We start from the raw sequence: 20,184 nt of genomic DNA, 5'->3' as shown, positions 1-20,184 counted from the left end.
TTTTTTTGCCTCCCCCCATCTTCCCAGAATCAAGGGACTTCACAAAGGACCTCCCTTTACTGTAAAACTGCTGCTGTGGACCACAGTGAATATGTTACTTATTAAAAGAACAGTGATAACTTCACTACACGATTTAAAGGGTCCACAGAAAAATTTCTTTTACAGAACAAGAAATCACCATGAAAGACTATTAGAAAACACCATGAAAAAGGCAATGCCTATTTCTGAAGGTGATAAATAAGAGTTTATAACTAGAAGGAGATCAAGAAAACCATTAAAAAAAACTTCTTAACACTATCTAATAAAGGTTGGTGACATGTGCAAAGAAAAAGGCATTGATCTGTCTGCTTCTTCACCGATGATGGAAGAAGGACAAAGAAAACAGCCACAGAAACCCTGAAATATGTTTGGGTTGACTTAATGTAAAGATGCTCCTTCTTTCTGACCCGTAATTCTATCCCTGTAAGTCTAATTATCAACATTTAACCCAGATTTTCTGATTTTCCCTCCTTAACCTAGACCATGGTTTCTGAACAATGGTTCTGTTGGCATTTTGGATCTGATAATTTTTTGTTGGGGGACAGGGAAGGAGAGTTGGGAGCCTAGCTGTGAACTATAGGTGTTCCTAATATCACCCTTGGCTTCTACCCACTAGATGGTAGTGGCAGCCGCCCCATCCCCCAACTGTGACTACCAAAAGTAACCTGATGTTGCCAAATGTCTCCCAGGGCCAAAATCGTCCCAGGCCGAGAATGGCTGGCCTGGACCCAGACATTCATTTTTCCTTCAAAACAGGAAGATCGAAGTCAGTAGTCAACTTTTATGGCTTGAAATTAAAAGACAGCATCACTGTGGAACTGGAAATAGCCAAGATTTGACTGGTTTCCTCTGCAGGCAGTTAAGCGTACCGAATAAATTCTAACTCGTGATTTTACCCTTCTTTTATAAGACTTTGGTTGGCCTGCTTTCTTCCTTTTTTACAAAAGGCAAGAACGAAATGGGGAGTTGAACCAGTTTTAGTGGGATGCTTCTGGTATAGAAATATTCTAAAGCACAGGGAGGGTCCAACCACAAGGCTTTTTAATGTTCTGTTAAAGGAAAATGGGTATGTCCCAAGTGACCAGCAACCAAATCTCACACATATCTGGCATTACACTGACAATTGAGTTTCTCCAAATATTCAAATATTGGGGTGGGCATGGGAGAATATATATATTTTCATTTCTGTATTTAGACTTGCAAATATTTTATTTCCACGAATGAATTTGTTCCAATCAATATAAGTATGAACACGTGTATCTGGGCATGCAACTGTGTGTATGTATCTTTGGGTGCTTTATATTGAATTTACATTTATGTATATGTCAAAAGACACAAGTGCATATCTAAAAAAAGAAAGAAAGAACTTTTAAGATCTGCCTTCACCCCTGACACCAATATAAATCTAGAAGGATCAAAGGTTTAAGTGAAATTAAAAGTACAAGATGAAAACACTGCAGAATATTTTTATAATCTTGGAATAAGGAAAAGCTAAGTTAGTCATAAAACTTAATGATCTTAAGTAAAGACTGAACACTTGACTGTACCAAAATTCAACTTAACTGTATACCAAAAGAAAAGGAAAAAAGAACATAAAGAGAATCAAAAATACAGACTAGAAACATTTAAAACTCATAGGAGAAAGAGCCAATTGCCTTAATATGTAAAGAGCATCTATAAATCAGCAAGATAAATATGCAAAGGCAATACAGATAGTTCACATATAATTAAAGATAAATTTGTGACATTTATTTAGAGAAAACCTTAGTAATTAAGAACACAGGCTCTGGAACCCAGACTGCGGTCCAGTGACTCCCCAGAGGGGATCATCCTGAACATTTCTACAACCCATCCACCCATGGAAGATGACTTTGGCGTACCTGTGGACAGCCCCACTCCTCAGAGTGACTTTTTCCGTGACCATTTGTAGCACATGATCCCACTGATTCAAGGTTTTTCTGGGGATGAGGAGGCGAGAGGCTGGATTTATGAGGTCTCCATTTGCAATCAAGCTGGGGAGAAAAAAAAAAAGTAAAACCAGCGAGCTGCACCATTTGAAACAGTTATACTTTTAAAGCTATAAAACAAATTGCAGACCTCAAGGAAAGCAACCTTCCAACCGCAGTGTGAAAGTCCTCAACTTACAAGATCGTGCAGGGCTCCTGAAGCGATTTTCTAAAGCGCGCGGACACGTTGATTCTGCTGTGCATTACGGGCTTCACCTTTAAAAAAGCAAAGAAATGCACATCACTGAGCATCTGTTAGGTTTTCTTTTTTTTTTTCAAGGAGTTAAAACTTTTCAGGGACGGGCTGAGACCTGTTATGCCTTTGTTAAAAACTTGCTCTTTTTTTCCAACGACGTAAACACTCCGGGCTCACTTTCTAGCAACATCGCATGCCCTTAACTAAGCTCTCAAGAAAAATTTCCCTTAAGCTGTGGCTTACTGCTCATGATCTGTGCCCAAAATTGGGCCTCTCCTGAGAATTTCAAGGCAACATTTTAAACACTGCTTTCCCCTAACAAAGAAACAAAGTAATCTTACAAAATCTGGCACTCTGAAGGGCTCCCCCTCCATCCACAGCATAACTCCTCTCTGGGGCTGAATCTAGGCACATCCTCCCCAAGGTACGTGACCCCATCTAGTCCCACCCCCTGGGTACGTGAACATTTAGCCCTCTCCCCTCCACTGCCCCCACAACATGACCCCATCCCATTTCCCCTCACGGATTCCACTTCTCCCCTCTCCATCAGCCCACTTTCCCTAAACTTTGCTTCCAGGCTCTCCATTGCCAGTGGCAAGAAGCTCGGGCCCCCCAGGGTACCTTCTCCTGAGGCCAGGTTTTGGCTTTCAGCCACCCTCGCCTTCCTACTCAACGACATAGGGTTTACCTTGAATCCCCACCCCTCAGGCTGAACTCTAAAATTCCAGGGCAGATACACTCACTCTCAGCAGCTCATTTCCTTCCAAACTTAAGGAAATTGGGGCCAACAGGCATGAAGCTCCTGGAGCTCCCTTCCCTCCCCCTCATCTCCCTCTTCACCATTTTCTCCTTTCCACCTGCATCGGGTGGAACTTCAGCCCTTTATAATAAAGCTAACGCCCACTGTGGTTTTGTCTACAGCTACCGCTGCCAGATCCATGAATCATAGGCTTGTCTTAAAGCTTCTGCCAGTGCCCTTCCCTGCTGATTTTCCCAGAGCACGTACCATCATCTGACACGTGACACATTTTATTTATCTGATTTTCCATTGTTATCCCTATGGTGTCCCTATGGTGCTACCCTCACTATTACCTCATACTGTATTGAGTACATACTCTAGTAATTTTGTTCAAATGGCTCTCGACCTTGATTATATAAGGCCTTCCTTGTTGGATTCTTGAATTAAAGGTGAAGGTGAACATGTTATATAAACAAGTAACTTCAAAGTTCTTGTTGAATTGGCTAAAATGTGCTATTTTCCTTTAAAGCATACATATTTATAAACGTAACATACAGAAATTCATAAATACACGACTCAAAAATAATCATATAATTCTGAGTATATAGGTTGTTATTAGAATTAAATCAAACCACTTGTTTTGAATAATTGTTTTCCTCAGTATGGTAAAAATTTTCCCCAAATGTTCATGATTAACCAGGTGAAGTGAAGATTAACCTTAAATATATATTGCTTTGAGTTATTATAACGAAGTTAACTAGGTTGTTTTCAGATATACTAATCTGAAAAAATAATCCAAATAATACATTGAATTGAAAAAAAAAAGTAAGACCATTGTATAAAACAAATGAAACTTTTTGAAACAGTACTATTTTTCATATACAGTGCATTTTTAGTTGGCATTTCAAATAATAACCTCAATTATTTTTGCACACACAAAAATAAACCAAATCAACTGCACATAAGGGAAATGTTTCTAGAACCCTTTTCAGGGATGAGGGCTTGGTCACGTGGTGCTAATGTAGAGAATTATGGCTTTAGATAATGGAAAACATAATAATCAATTAGAATGTCTCTAAAATTTGTAAATTTCCATATTAGTCCATACAATTTCCCTTGCCCTTTAAAAATAAATAGTACGTGAGATATGAGTATAATATCAAGTATCAGTCAACACACTAGTTAGGGAGGGATGGACACCCGGGGTGGGATGTGAGGTTCTCTCACTCAGACCCTGGGTACCAGGAATGGCTTGCACTGGTGACTGGTCAATGGCTGGCCAATGTTGGTTGTGGAATCCAGGATTCTGGGACCAAATCAAATGAGAAGGTATCAATTCAAAACTCCAACTTTCATTTTGGACCCAGCACACTAATAATCCTCCTGACTGGTCTGGTCAGTTTGGAACCACCACAGAGTAAAGGGGGGACATGCTCACAGCTGCTCTCCTGACTGAGTTCTTCACTGCGTCCAACACTTTTCTCAGAAAACCCAGTTTATTGGGATATGGAGAAGTAGGAAAGCCTAATTAATCAGAGAGAAGAATCATTCCCTGAGTGGAAATTTGAGAGGTCGGTAGGGAGAGAAAGATCTGATAAACACCTGCCTCCCATTGTTCCTGAAACCAGCTCTAAAGCCAACGGTGGCCAAAGTGGCGGAATCATGTTCACTCCGTTAGAACGTGGTGAACCAGGACCCTAGTGCAGGTTTCCGGGTACAAATCACAGGTGCTTTCCAAAATATCCTTTCGTCTCTCCTATCTTTTTTAAATTGTCTTTCTGTCACTGATGGCCATAATAAACACTTTTCAAAGCCCATAATGCTTCGTGTGAACCCAGTAAGGCTATACGTGATTTAACTCAAGTTCACCGATTCCACATGGCGCTTAATAGGACAATAACCACAGCTGGGTCAAATTCAAGCGAAACCTACAAGACTCAAAAAATATGCACCTGTTTGTTATAAAAACGAGCTCAGTGTAAACAAAAGTGTTGCTCTGAAAATATATCTTTGAAAGAGTAACTCCAAAGTCTACAAAAGGAGTAAATGGCTATGGGGTCCACGATTCTGCCCTCTAGGATGGACCGCCACACTTTCGATGAGAACCAATTCAATGCCTCACACCTCATTTTCTTAATCTGTAAAAGTAGGGATAATCCTCCTAAACTAGCCCAAAGGGAGGCTCCATGAACTAATTAACCAAGAGGCAATGCCACTCCCTTGGGCTGTTAGGCTGAACGCTTCAGAGGATCCACCTGCCTTTTGAAACCTCTTGAAACCTCTTGAAACCTCTCGAAATCTAGGCCAAGAAAATCAAATTCAGTCTCGGGACCTGAGAAAATGATGCTGTTAAAGGAGCACCATCCCAAAAATCTCATGACTGCTGACCTCTTGGAAACACTCACTATACAATTTTTAAAGTCAGTATTTAAAAAATACATCAGGTTTTTGTGACTGCCCATAATAAAGATAAACCTAGGCATTTGGTGGGGGAAATGTAATGAAGTTATTTATTTGCAAAATATACGCCAAACCACACAAAAAGATTTCAACTCTATTTTCCTTACTGTATGGATTTAAGAAAGAGTGGAAAACAAAGTCCTTTACAAAATATTTCATCAATTTCTACCACTTTTTGATAAACAAGAAGAAAAGGGCCAAACATTTATAGAAGACACAAGAGTTGAAAATAACTCACCTAGGAGTCAATATAGCAGACAAACGTCCAAACTAGGAATTGGTCCAACGAAGTGCTTTAAGTAATTATCCTTTTTCTTCAGTATTACTATTTTTTAAAAGATTTATTTGTTTGTTTTAGAGACAAAGAGAGCGAGCAAGCATGGGGAGGGACAGAGGGAGAGAGAGAATCCTAAAACAGATCCCAATGTGGGGCTCGATCCCAGTGGCCTGAGATCATGACCTGAGCTGAAATCAAGGGTCAGCCCCTTAACAGACTGAGCCACCCAGGTGCCTCTACTCATTTTTAAATGGAAGAAGGACTGGCCAAGATGCCTGATGGATGGTGACGGTACAATGTCCTGTGGTGATTGTTTATATGATAATTAACAATTGGAATATGCCTCTATCAGAGGATAGTTCATGCTTAGAATTATATCCTAAGCTTCACGGAATGAAACCATTTTTTATTGAGATACTCCAGGTGCATGGGCTGAAGGAGAAATGTGACGAGGAAAGCCTGTGTAACAAAAGAGGGGGACAATAACCAAACTTCTCAAAAGAGTAGCTGACTCTCCCTCTCCTTGGATTTCTATCAAAGGTATTACATTGCATCTCAGTTATTATGAGTTGACACATTCTAACCTTCAGAGGAACACAGACCTTCTGAGACACAAGAATTACACCGCTTTTCTACCACTATTTTTCCCTTTTTCATATCTGAGGAAATACATTCTACTAACCGGTATGTAATTTTGACAAATAAAAGGCATCTGCTCTGCCTGTATCAGGTTGTTTTTCCAATTGAAAGAGTTGTTGTTGTTGTTTCCATATTCAGGTAAACTAAAGGAGAGTTCCACTTTGGATTAGGAGGTAGAAGGTTGTAGGGGACTATTGTTCCCAACATGACTACAAAAACTGAAAGATAAGCTAAATAGCATGATTTTCTACATGTAAACATCCCCTGTCATCTATGTGTGTAACACATATAAGTACACACCCTTACAGAGTGAAATTTTTAAGTGTGGTTAGTCTTGGAGGGGAGACTAGGGCAGGAGAAGTAAAGGTGATGTTATAATACTTTCCCTTTTTATACCCCAATCCTTTCTATATAACTTCTTTTCTTTTCTTTTATCTTTTGACCCCTGACCCATTTCTCCTACCCACCTCTGGCAACCACCCATCTATACTCTGTAGCTATGAGCTTGCTTGGGTTGTTGTTTTTTTTTTAATGGCTCATATAAGAGATATCATCTTATATTTCTCTTCCTCTGACTTATTTCACTTAGCATAATGCCCTTGAAGCCCTGAGACCCATCCATGTTTTCACAAATGGGAAGAATTCCTTTTTTTCATGGCCAAATATATTCCATTTTAAATTTATATATCATAGTGTTTATCCATTCACACATCGATGGACCCTTAGGTGGATTTCATATCTTGGCTCTTGTAAATAATGCGGCAATAAATATGGGGGTGCATATTGCTTTTCAATTTAATGTTTTTATTTTCTTTAGAAGGTATCAGAAGAGCCACTGCTGGATCGCATCATATTCTGAGGAAGCTCCATACTGTTTTGCACAATGGCTTCACCAATCAGCATTCCCACCAGAAGGGCACAAGTGTTCTTATTTCTCCACATCCTCACCAAAACTTATTTCTTGTTTTGTTTTGTTTTATAATAGTCTTTCTAATATGTATGAATTGATACCTCATTTTGATTTTTATTTACCTTTCCCTGATGATTAATTAATTATGCCTCGTAAGTATCTTTTTGTGGACCTACTGGCTATTTGTAGGTCTTCCTTGGAAAAATGTCTACTCAGATCTTCTGCCCATTTCTTAATTGGATTGTCTGGGAGGGGGTCGGTTTTGTGGTTTTGTCATTGAGTTGGAGGAGTTCTTTTGGACATTAACCCTTTAGCAGATCTGCAATTTGCAAATATTTTCTACCATTTGGTAGGTTGCTTTTGCTTACAGTGTCAGATTCAAAAAAATCATAGCCAAGACCCATGCCAAGGAGTTTATCACCTATGTTTTCTTCTAGGATTTTTATGGTTTTAGCTCTTAAACATTCAAGTCTTTAATCTATTTTGAGTTAATTTTTGTAAATGGTGAGGGACAGTGGTCGAGTTTTATTCTTTTGCGTATGGCTGTCTGGTTTTCCCAATACTATTGAACAGACTATCCCTTCCCCACTGTGTATACTTTCCTCCTTCTCATAAATTAATTGACCATATATGCATGGGCTTATTTTTGGACCTTCTGTTCTATTGATCTTTATGTCTTTTTCTATGCCAATACCATACTATTTAAATTACTATAGCCTTGTAATATAGTTTGTAATTGGAGAGCACAGTGCTCCAGCTTTGTTCTTTTTTTCTCAAGATTGCTTTAGCTATTTGGGGACTTTTGTGGTTCCATACAAATTTTAGGACAATTTTTTTCCTATTTCTTTGAAAAAACATCATTGGAATTTTGATGGAGATTGCACTGAATCTGTAGATTACTCTGTGTAGTAAGGACATTTTAACAATATTTATTCCTCTGATCCATGAGCATGGTATATCTTTCCACTCATTTATGTCTTCTTCAATTTCTTTCATTAATGTCTTGTAGTTTTCAATATACAAGTCTTTCACCTCCTTGGTTAAATTTATTCCTAGGTATTTTGCTCTTTTTTTTAAGATTTTATTTATTTATTTGACAGAGAGAGATCACAAGTAGGCAGAGAGACAAGCAGAGAGAGAGGAAGTAGCGGGCTCCCTGCTGATCAGAGAGCCCAATTCAGGGCTTGATCACAGGACCCCTGGATCATGATCTGAGCCAAAGTCAGAGGCTTTAACCCACTGAGCCACCCAGGAACCCCTATTTTGGTCTTTTTGATTCAATTATAAATAGGATGATTTTCTTTCTTTCTTTTTTTGAGAAAGAATGTGCACAAGTGTGCACACACAGCAGGAGAGGGGCAGAGGGAGGAGGGAATCTTAAGCATGCTCCACCTCAGCATGGAGCTCACCACGGGGCTCAATGTCACCACCCTGGGATCACGACCTGAGCCAAAATCAGGACTCAGACTCTTAACAAACTGAGCCACCCAAGAACCCTTCTTTATTTTTCTTTCTGATGGTTATTAGTGTGTAGAAATGCAACTTTTTGTGTATTAATTATGTAAACTGTAACTTTACTGAATTCACTTATCAGTTCTAACAGGAGTTTTTTGGTGAAATCTTTAGGGTTTTCTATATATAATATCATGTCATCTGCAAGTAATGACTTATTTTTCCAATTCTGATGCCTTTTTTTTCCTTGCCTAATTGCCCTGGCTGGAACTTCCAATAAGATGTTAAATAAAAGTAATGAGAGCAGGCAACCTTGTCTTACTCCTAACCTTAAAGGAAGCTTTCAGTTTTTACCATTGAGTATTTCAGCTATGGGCTCATAATATATGGCCTTTATTCTATTCTCCCTATTCCCACTTCATCGGGAATTTTAATCACAAATAAATGTTGAATTTTGACAAATGCTTTTTCTGTATCTACTGAGATGACCATATGATTTTTATCCTTAATTTTATTTCACTTATCCACGTTTTGTTAATGTAGTGGTATATCACATTGACTACTTTGAGGATGTTGAAGCATCCTTTTATCCCTGCAATACATCCCGTTTGACTGTGGTCTATGGTCTTTTTAATGTATTGTTGGCTTTGGTTGACTAATAGTTTGTTGAGGATTTTTGCATCTGTGTTCATCAAGGACATGGGCCTGTAATTTGCTTGTAACATTCCTTGTCTGGTTTTGGTATCAAGCCCAAGGTATCAGGGTAATGTTGGCCTTATAAAATGAGTTTGGAAGCTCCTCTTCTTTTTTTTTTGGAAGACTTTGAGAAGGATTCATATTCATTCTTCTTTGAATGTTTAGTAAAATTCACTAGTGAAGCCATCTGGTCCTGGACTTTTGTTTCTTGGTAGATTTTTGATTTCCAATTCAATCTTTTTACTAGTAATCCATGTTTGGATTTCATCATGATTCAGTCTTGACAGGTTGTAGGTTTCCAGGAATTTATCCATTTCTTCTAGGTTGTGCAGTTTGGGGCATACGTTTTTTCAGAGTAGTCTCTTATGAGCCTTTGTATTTCTGTGATATCAGTCATTTCTGATTTTATTTATTTAAGTCATCTTTTTTTTCTTGGTGAGTCTAGCTAAAGGCTTGTCAATTTTATTTATCTTTTCAAAGAAACAGCCCTTGGTTCCAGAGATGATCTTTTTTTTTTTTTTTTTTCAGATTTTATTTATTTATTTGACAGAGACACAGCGATTGAGGGAAAACAAGCAGGGGGAGTGAGAGAAAGAGAAGCATACTTCCTGCGGAGCAGGAAGCTCAATGAGGAGCTAGATCCCAGGACCCTGAGATCAGGACCTGAGCCAAAGGCAGATGCCTAACGACTGAGCTGTCCCTCCACTGATCTTCTTTATTTTTTTTAATCTCTTTTTATTTCTTCTCTAATCTCTGTTTCCTCTTTCCTTCTACAAATGTGGGGCTTCATTTGTTGTTTTCTTCCTTGTTCCTGAATGTGTAATGTTAGGTTCTTTATCTGAGACTTTTCTTGTTTCTTGAAACAGACATTTATCACTATGAACCTCCCTCTTAGAACTGCTTTTGCCGCATACCGTAAATTTTGGTATGTTCTATTTCCATTTTTGTTTGTCTCAGGTATTTTTTTATTTCCCTTTTGACCTCTTCACTGGCTTACTGGTTGTTCAGTGGCATGTTGTTTAATCTCGACACACTTGTGAATTTTTCACTTTTCTTCATGTAATTAATTTCTAGTTTCATACCATTATGGTCAAAAGGACACTGGACATGATCCCAGTCCTCTTAAGTTAATTGGGACTTTTACAGCCTAACACAGGATTAAGATCTATCCTGGAAAATGTTGAACTCTTTATTGTGTAAACTACTTATCTCCACTTTGTTAAGGTGTTTTCTTGTTGTTGTTTCCCTGAAGTTTTATCCTGTTCTTTCATTTGGAATGGATTCCTCTGTTTCTTCATTTCTCCTGACTCTCTGTGCTGGTTTCCATACAGTCTATGAAACATCCAGCTCTCCCAGTCTTGAGGAAGTGGCTCTGCGCAGCAGGCAAGCCCTGCTCAACCCTGCCCCAGCCCTTTGTCATCTCCCAACCTTTGAGCTTGCCCGAGCAGATTATTATATTTTTAAAAGCTCCCAGTAGTTGAAGATGTGCCAAGACCTCTCAGGGTCCCTAAGGGGGAGCTGTCAGCACCTAGATTCTTGCTCTTTAGAATCCAGGTCCTCAGACGGCAGCTTTTAAATGTATGCAGACATATACAGTCCTGGATAGAGTCTTGGGGACTGCAAACCTAAGCCCCACTAGCCTGGAGATCTGGAATGGGCAGCAGTTACAAAAACTAGAGTTCTAGACATAAAAGCAGGGTACCAGCTCCCGTCTAGGAGACACTGTGCTCTGGAGCATGGCAGAGGGAGAACATGAAGATAGCCTCCATCTTCCACCGTCTCTGGAGAAGATCCCAGTGCATCCCTCAGCACCTGTAATTTAAAAGCCTGCCCCTCGGATTAGCTCATAGGCCTCTTCCATGGAAAGACTGAGCTCCTGGGTCTGTTGCCTCTTACTTGGTCCTGGGGGTGTGGCAGCTGTATAAGAACTCTTTCTCTCCCGGTTACTGTCCTGTGGGAACCGCAAGCACCAGCCCCACCGGCTGTCAGAGCCAGGCAATATGGGAGTGTTCCCCGGTAGTAACTGCAAGAAGTGGGGTGTGAAATAGAGATTTAAGCTCCTTTCTGGGTGCCACCAATTATTACAGTCCCACAGGACCAGGAACACAAGGTTCCTTGGCCTCCAGAGCCAGGTGGTCAAGAGGTGTCCCCAGGGTGGGAGCCGCAAAGACTGAGGGACCCAACTCATGTAAAAGCTCCCTTCCAGGAGACGCTGGCGCTCCTGACCACAGGAAAGAGAGACTGCAAAGATGGCACCTGCAAGGGCTGGTCCCTAGAGAGTGTTCCCGCAGGCTCCTAGATGTAAATGTCAAATTAGACATCTGCCCTTTGGGCCGATGCTACAGTAGAAGGAAGGGAGACTTCACTTTATGTGTGGGCGCAGTCAGCTGCCTCTGAGCCGGACCCCTGAGTGGGTGAGTCCAACCACACAAGCCACTTAAGAGATGTCATGCAGACCGCTACAGACTTGTGGATGTTGCGACACCAGCCCCACTGGTTTTCGAAGTTGGCTATTGGGGGCTCATCTCTCAGGTGCAGGTTCTAAAAGCTCAGGTCCCCAGTGTGGGGTTTGAACCCTTCACTCCTCAGGAAGGTGTTCCAGGCTTTGAGTTTTCTCCCATTTGTGGGTTTGCCCAGGGTTTGTCAGGGGTGGGGTTTATGGTAAGTTTGTGTCCCAGCCTCTTCTACCCGCTTTTGATGTCATTTTCTTCTTGTTTGCCTTATATGTGGTTGTCACTCAGCCGGCCTTGAGAGTTTTTTAAGAAATTTGTTCCACAAGCAGCTGCAGACTCAGTGTGTCCATGGGAGGAGAGGAGCTCAGGATCTTCCTATGTCACCATCTTAAACTGGAACCCATATATTTTTTTAATGCATCAAAGAACTTAGGATGCAAAGAAGTCTAAATGAACTGGGGCACCTGGGCAGCTCAGTCAGTGAAGCGTCTGCCTTCGGCTCAGGGCATGATCCCAGGGTCCTGAGATCAAGCCCCTCCCCAGGCTGAGCAGGAAGCCTGCTTTCTCCCCTCTGCTTGTGTGCTCCATCTCTCTCTCTCTCTCTCTCTCTCTCTCTCAATCTCTCAAATAAATAAAAATCTTCTTTTAAAAAAAGAAGTTAAAATGAACTAAATCCTAGAGAGGGGTGAGCCCTTTCTAAATGAGGAGAAACCTATGAGTGCGTTCACCCCCAGGGGCACAGCAGGCAGAAGAAAAAAAACTTTCCACTGAGAGCCAGTGCATGGGCAGACCAGACAGAGGAGACCCAGATGTAGGGCAAGCCTATTTCATCCATGAATTCTTCCCCCACAGGACCTTCTTTAAGCGCACAGAAGTGTAGCAGAAGCTAAGCGCCAGGGAAAAGAGCAGGGAAAGCAATCCCGGGGTGTGGAGAGCTGGAGGCGGGGCTGGAGCACAGAGAGAGAGCTCGAGTGATGTCTAGGTCTGGGCCCTTGTCAAACCACTGCTTTTGCACTGGGTCGTAGGACGAGCATGTCTGGGCACAAGCCCTGTGAGAGCAGTCTCAGTTTCCCACCGCCGTCTGGGTCTCTTGGACGTAAGCCCTGTCGGTTTTCGAAGCCAGACATGTGGAGGGCTCTGTTGCTCCGGAGCGTGGTCCCAAGCATTGCAGGTGCCTGATGTGGGGCTGGAACCCCTTGCTCCTCAGGGATGTGGCTCCATTTTTGCAAGATCCCTATATCTTGTGGGTAGCTGCCCTGGGAGTGGGGTTTTGGTCAAGACTGTGTCTCTGCCTCTCCTAGACATCTCAGTGTGGTCTTTTTATCCTTTGTTTTGGAGCAGACACTCAGCTAATTCTTGGGTCTCCTTCATGGGAATTGTTCTACAGGGAGCTGTAGATTTGGTGTGTCTGTGGGAGGTGGTGAGTTCAGGGTCTTCCTAAGGCTGCCATCTTGAATCTTCTCCAGATTTTTTTTTTTTTTTTGATCAATGCAAAATCACAAGAGATACATAATGCCCATGTGCTCTATTCATTTTCATAACACAATTCTATTAAAGGGTTTTTTTTAAACAAATACATATTTAACCTTTGGTATTTCTCAAAAACATATCCTACACAATGTCTGACAAACTAAAATATCTTTTTCTAGGACTGGGCTCTTTTGGACTTAGGGAAACGAAGGTCCAGAAATACTGTTAATCTGGAATAAATACTTGGAGTTTATGATCCTCTATGAGAGTGAAGAAAAGCAAACATGGAATGTGGGAAATTTCATCCCAGTTCAGCAAAACGTTGTCCAACTTCATCCTTCTGTGACCTCTGTCAGTTTCCTATGTTAAGAAATATTCCTGCCCACACCTAAATGTTGGTTCTTCCCCCAGGATTCCATCCCAGCCTTCTTTTCTTTATAACCCAAACACTCCCCCGGTCACATTTATCCAACTTGTTGTTATTTATTATCAACATCACTTTACTGATGATGATCCGATCTCTGTATTTAGTCCAGATCCTGATCTCAAACCATTTTTTTAAGTGTATACCATGCCTAGAACTGCATCAAACACTTTCCATACGGTGCCTTAACTTTTTACATCATCTTCATAAGGTAGTTAATTTCAAGTAAGTTTATAATTGTAAAACACATCAGAATTTATAAAATGTTTCCATTGGGGCATCTGGGTGGCTCATTCAGTTAGGTGTCTGAGTCTTGATTTTGACTCAGGTCATGATCCCAGGGTCCTGGGATTGAGTCCCACCTCGGGCTCTGCCCTCAGTGGGGAGTCTGCTTGAGGATTCTCTTTCCCTTTCCCTCTGCCCCTCCCCCTACTCATGCACACTCTCTCTCAAATAAATAAATCTTTTAAAAAGATTAAATACTTTCATTTACAGTGACATTTGTTCCTCAAAATGACATTATGAGGTGAGTATTATTCTAATTGTATAAATGGGAAATGATGAGCCTTTCCCTTTGTCAAGGTCACATGGTAAGCAAAGCGGCTAACCCAAGACCCCACTTCTTCTGATTCCCAGCCCAAGCAGGATTCAGTCCTCCTGCAAAGGATGCCTGAGACAGAAATGGGCCACTAGCCAGACGCATAGTCACACTTATTTAAATAAGATCTTTCTCAAATTGCTTGTAGCTAAATCTATGCAAATATTTATAAATATATAAATAGGTACACCTAGAATGTCTTACTCAGTTAACCCCATATTTTCTCAAGACCACTCAGGTTTCTCTCTCTTTGACTGTTCCCATTGAGGTTCCGTAAATTATATGAGTACATCAGTATAATTTATGGAACCCCAATGGGAATGAACATTGAAATCCTTTAGCCCCCAGAACATCTAGAAATCCCAGAAAGGCATGGGGGCAAAATCAGCCCAACCACTGGGATACTTCGGAGAGAATATATTCATTATTACACAGTAAGAAAAAATTCCAACTACTCTAACTTCAGTGAGGACCTAGTTATAGAAGATGCCTCTAATTATAATGAACAGGCTGTTCAGGACATTCCCAGAAGGGTCCAATTAGTCTCCAGGAGCTGATGAAACCACTCATCTCTACCTGGGTCCCCTGTAGGTCCCCATGTTGTTGTACCCAGTCCAGGGGCTGATTCCCAGAGGAAGGAGCTGGATTCATCAGTCCAGTGTGCATTAGTATCTCTTATTCGGGGTTATTTTTCTGCCAATACAAGACACCTCGGCATTGGTTGTAGAAACGTCTTTCGAACTATTCTCTAAACAAATGCCTCCCTTCCTTAAATCAGGAAGACAATTCAAACCAAAGTCACAAAGAAAGGATGTGGCCATTCAAAAGCACGGCAAGGTAAAAGATTTCCTTTTAGCTTAAAAGTGACCCAAGAGTGACATGTTATTATGAATTTGTCCAAACCCATAAAATGTACACCCAGAGTGAGCCCTAACGTAAATAGGGACTCCGGGCAATTGTGAGGTGTCGATGTACCACTAACTGATGATGTTGGTAATGGGGAAGGTGTGCCCGCATGGGGGTAGAGGCACATGGGATATCTCTCTATCTTCCCCTCAACTTGGCTGTGAACATGAAAATTCTCTAAAAAAAAAAAATAATAGTAACATCTCATTAAAAAAAAAAACTCTTAAAAAGTGAACCAAAAGATTATCAATTATAAGTTCCACATTTCTTGGAAAACTCTTAAGTATAACTATAAATTTAAATAAAGTGTCCAGATTGCTAAACCTTCTTGCCTTAAAAAGCAGAATGCCATCAACTGTCGTCATATTTTGAACCATCAAGTCAGTTTCCCAGCATACCATGAATTTTTAAAACCATTCTCGTTTAATTTTCTCTTTATTACATCTTGTAGAATATTTTTTAAAAATCAGATAATCCTAAACATTCTGAATGTATAATGCTAAACCTCACATTTATTATCTTTATTATAAAAATATTATTTGCAATGGGCACTACCTTATAAGAAAGCTGAACATGACCTGATCATTTTTAAGGCCCTTATAAGTAAAGTCTGCAGGAGTTTCCCTAATGCTGGGCCAAAGAGGATAGTATGACCCTGACAAAGTTAAAAAATAACCGATTAACCCAAGAGAATTCACAGGAAATTACAGGAAATACCACCAACCAAGCATTAAAAAAATATTAATTTTTTAATTGTCTTTTCTTTGGAATTCCTTCTTCACTCATTATACCTTGCTTTACTATTTCGCCAGTGTCGTGGGTTTTTTTGTTTGTTTAGTTTTCCCAAGTGGGAATTTGGTTACCAAGCCACTCTAGGCAATGGAATGTAAAATTTCCACTAGGAATGCAGGGCAGTGGGGAAGCGCGTCCGTAACAATGCAAGATGAAAGTCAGCAATGCTGAGTATGTGCGGAGTCTGGTGGGCGGGGCAGAGAACAGCTTCCACCTCCCTCTGACTAAGTCCCCAAGTCCCCGGACTCCCACTGAAGCCTGTGCACCATCTACATTCAGTCCTTCACAAGCACTAAGGACGCTATTAACCCACCAGCACAGACCAAGGGAAGGGCACCTGGTGCTCGGAGGGGCTCTGAGGTCTTCACCCCCACGTGCTGGTTGTGCTGAGGGCAGGTGGGGGGTCTTGACCCCCCTCACGGAGCTACCTGCGGGGTGGGATGTGGACATGAACAAGGCTGTGCAACATTCCTGAGGAGCACTAGGCTAGGAGACAGCCTCCAGCCCTTAGGAGCCCACGTCTTCACGGAGTCACCGAGGCCAGTCACCTCACCAACGTGGGCGGCCACGTCCACTTGGCCATAGGATGGAGGGGACCACATTCTGGTCATCTCTCGGCTCCCTTCAAATTCCCACAGTATCCCAAAATATTGAAGTGTGGTCAAAATGCAACCCGTCTCAAACGAAAAGTAAAGCTTTTGAAATAAAACGATTAAAAATATGATTGGCTAACCCTATGTGTCGAAGAATTGCTCAGACAATTGAGATCTCTATGGTTTGGAACAAAACATCTTTATGTACATCAAGGAGGACCCAACAGGGGTGTCCTCTCTTAGAGAACTCTTAGAGAAACTCATCAACGGGGTTTTTAATAAAATCATCTATAAGCTTCAGTTTCAACTGCTTACAAGAGGCACGTCTGCAACCATACACCTCCCAGGACAAGGAGGCTGGTAAGGGCATCTGAAGTAGAAGAGGCAATGTGAGAACAGTAGTCTCGGACTTACACTGCTCAGAAAACACCCTCCACTCATCTCATAGCTTGTTTCCTTTCCACATAGATGGTTCACTCCTTCAGTGACATCCATCAGCTGTCACAGTTACCAGCTGTATACAGGGCAGCAGGGAAAGGGCTGAGTGCTCCCTGGTAAATGACTCAAGATCCCCGCCCTCATGAAGCCCAAAGAATAGAACTCGGGGATCAGTAGCAAATAAAAAGCAAAAAAAATAAATAAATAAATAAAGCCAAAAAAACACATAATCACAGATGATGAAAAAAAGTGCTCTGAGGAAGATGAGGCCGTGGTGAGGTAAGGCCGGTGGGGAGCAGCCCAGTGTGCCGGGGAGAGCGGAAAGGACAAACTGGCAGGCACCGTGCACGGCCCCACCAGCCAAGGCGGGGAGGCTCGATGTCAGCCTAAGTGTCCGCAGTCTCGACGGCAGGTTTCCACAAGGGTCACTCCGAGACCAAAAGGGGGTCTGTCAAGTTATCCAAGGAAGAGACGGTGGGGGCTTTTCCTAGGGGCTGACTGCGGGGAAAGAAAAAGTAGGCAGAGCCAAGACATAGTGGAGGTAGAGATTAGAACCTACTAGAAGAAGCATGTAGACGGCGAGGGAAAGGGCTTGAGCAGGCGGGGGTCCAACGGTGCTGCACGAGGGACAGAGAAGGAAGATCTACCCAGCTATAGAATCAATGGTCTTGTTTTGGACATTACGGAGACACCTATGAGACCTCCAAGCGGGGCACCCCACAGGCGAGCTGGAGCTCATGGAAGAAGCCAGGGCTTGAGAGGCAAATGGGGGGGGGGGGTGACCAGAGGTGAAGCCGTGACGCTGAGTGAGGCCACCAAGGGAAGGAGCGAAGAGCAAAGAGGGGGCTCAGGACGCCAGCTTGGGGTCGGACAACAGAGGAGAAATCATCCCACAGGAGACAGGACCAAAGCGGACAGACAAGCCACAGGTGAGCCAAGAGAGTGTGATGTTCCAGAAGCTAAGAGAGAGGGCCGGCTGCTTGGAGCCAGAATAAGATGAGGACAGGAAAAGGCCCGCTGAACTGGTCATGGCAGACACCATGGGAGAGCGTGACAAGAGCATCATGAGAGGAACTCAAGACACGGAGCCCTGCTGAGTTAAGTTCGGGGCTTAGGAAGCGGAGTCGAGAAGTGCAGAGGGAGCTTTCCGCTGGCATTATTAGTGTCTGCAGGAGACACACAATACATTTAGGACAAGCTCCTTCCTGTCCATACCTGTATCTGTATTTGCTGAAGCCAGGATGTGTACAAGGCATTTAGGATGGGAGGAAAGAGAATTTCCAGCTTCCGTTGAAACACAGAACCGGCTCAACTCAAGCAGCTAAGCAAGGGAGACCTTTGGGGTCACGCGATTCGATGCGCCACATACACGGGGTCATGAACGAGGAGGGCGTGGAACCCAACCACGAGAGGACTCCATGGGACCCTCACTGACCAGAAGGAGCAGAGAGGAGGTCGGCTGAGCGGAGCAGAGGGGAGAAGGAGCCCGAGGAACACAAACCACACCTGCATCAGGGCATAAGGCTAGATTATCCAAATGTAACTGGTGAAAACTGGAAAACTTGTACAAAATGGCCGTCCTACTTTTCTCATTCCCGAGAGATTGCTAGAAGCATTTCAACCAAGGAGAAACATGTGCCAAAATACTATCACATTCAGAGTGTTTAGAGAACATCGAAACTCCTACACATTGAGAACTAATATAATACCATTCTCCCAATGCAAGGAGATTTGGGGCAAAACTCTATTACTGATAACATTAAATTAATATACCAGTTTTTTAAAACTCTGTGGAATTTCATGCACAAAATGGGCCATATGTGCCCTCTGACACCTGTCACATTTATCCTGATCGAATAATTCAGAAGTAGAAAAAAGCTACATATTGTTACATACTGTTAACTAGAATATTACAGAGCAAAAACAATAGAGATTATCTAAATGTAACTGTAACTTATAGCATCAACTCAATAAAACAGTATACATTACTATAAAAAATGATAAACACTATGTAAAGGTGAAAAATATAAGAAAAACAATGTAAATGAAATACTGTAAAAAATACAAAGCGTGTATAAACTACATGTAAGACAATATAAAATCTGTATAAGATGTATTCTGTAATTACAACTCTCTCTATGCACAGAAAGATAAATATATCTTTATATACTTATATAAAGCCAGACAGACATATATATGGAGAAAAAGTGGAAGAGAATTTACAAAAATGAAATCCAATTGTTTTAATGATGGTCTTAGGGAAAATACAATTTTCACTTTAAATTTTTTTTTTTTTTACTTTTTCAAAGCTAAGATTCAGGATGAACTTGTGTGTTCTCAAGTCCTCTACTTGAGGAGCCGTTATTTTTTATCTTTAAAATGTGTATGGTGGATGACATCTGCTTGGCTAAATGAGAGAGTAAGGTTTCCTTCTGGCTTTGTAGTCTCTGCCCTGTGAGGCGCACCGTAGTCAGGTCTGATGCTTATTCAATGATAAGAGTGCTTTCTTTCACTACTGCCATTGTGGAGACAATTTCTGGATTGAAAGAGGAGGTTCTGTGTTTAATTCTATTTCCCCAATAGTACCCTCTGGCATGATGTCCCAGGCGGGGAACAACCTCGGCCTAATCACCAGAAAAACATCAGGAAAACCCAAAGGCAAAGATGCTTTACAAAAAAAGGGACCTTCAAAGTTGTCAAGGTCATGTAAAACTGAGAAACAGTAGCAGGTTGGTAGAAATTTAGAGGACAGCTGAAAGCAGTGTGGGATCCTGAATTGGATCTTGGACCAGAAAGAAAAAACATCAGTGTCAAAACAGACAAAATTTAGATAAGGTTTGTGGGGGGAAAAAAGGGGGGGGACGGTATCGATTTTAATTTCTTGCCATCAGTAACTGCACCATGCTTGTGTAAGATACTAACAAAGGAAGCTGGAGGCAGTAAACGGATAAAGGATTCTCTGCATTAGTTGGCAACTTCCGCCTAAAATTATCTCAAAATAAAAAGTTAAAGCAATGCGGCATTTAACCCCCCTTATCATAACTAAAAATCTAATACCTGGGAGGCGTCCCTCACCCTGTCTTTGCCTCCCATGGC

At 41.7% G+C, this 20,184-nt stretch overlaps 1 protein-coding gene across 1 annotated transcript in view; it reads right to left on the bottom strand.

Moving 5' to 3' along the window:
- The window catches only part of LOC111138638 (doublecortin domain containing 2), a 134,892-nt gene that overhangs the window by 90,977 nt on the left and 23,731 nt on the right, over positions 1-20,184 (bottom strand). Inside the window, exons 3-4 of the mRNA XM_022490669.1 lie at positions 2,185-2,261; positions 1,920-2,051 (exon numbers count right to left, since the gene is read on the bottom strand). Coding sequence (XP_022346377.1) covers positions 1,920-2,051; positions 2,185-2,261 — 209 coding nt within the window. The remainder of the gene's footprint in view (positions 1-1,919; positions 2,052-2,184; positions 2,262-20,184) is intronic.

This window comes from Enhydra lutris, unplaced genomic scaffold (genome assembly GCF_002288905.1).
Source record: "Enhydra lutris kenyoni isolate GAN:26980312 unplaced genomic scaffold, ASM228890v2 scaffoldscaffold93, whole genome shotgun sequence".
Lineage (NCBI taxonomy): Eukaryota > Metazoa > Chordata > Mammalia > Carnivora > Mustelidae > Enhydra > Enhydra lutris.
Note: the sequence above shows the minus strand (reverse complement) of the source record. Positions and strands in the feature narration are given on the sequence as shown.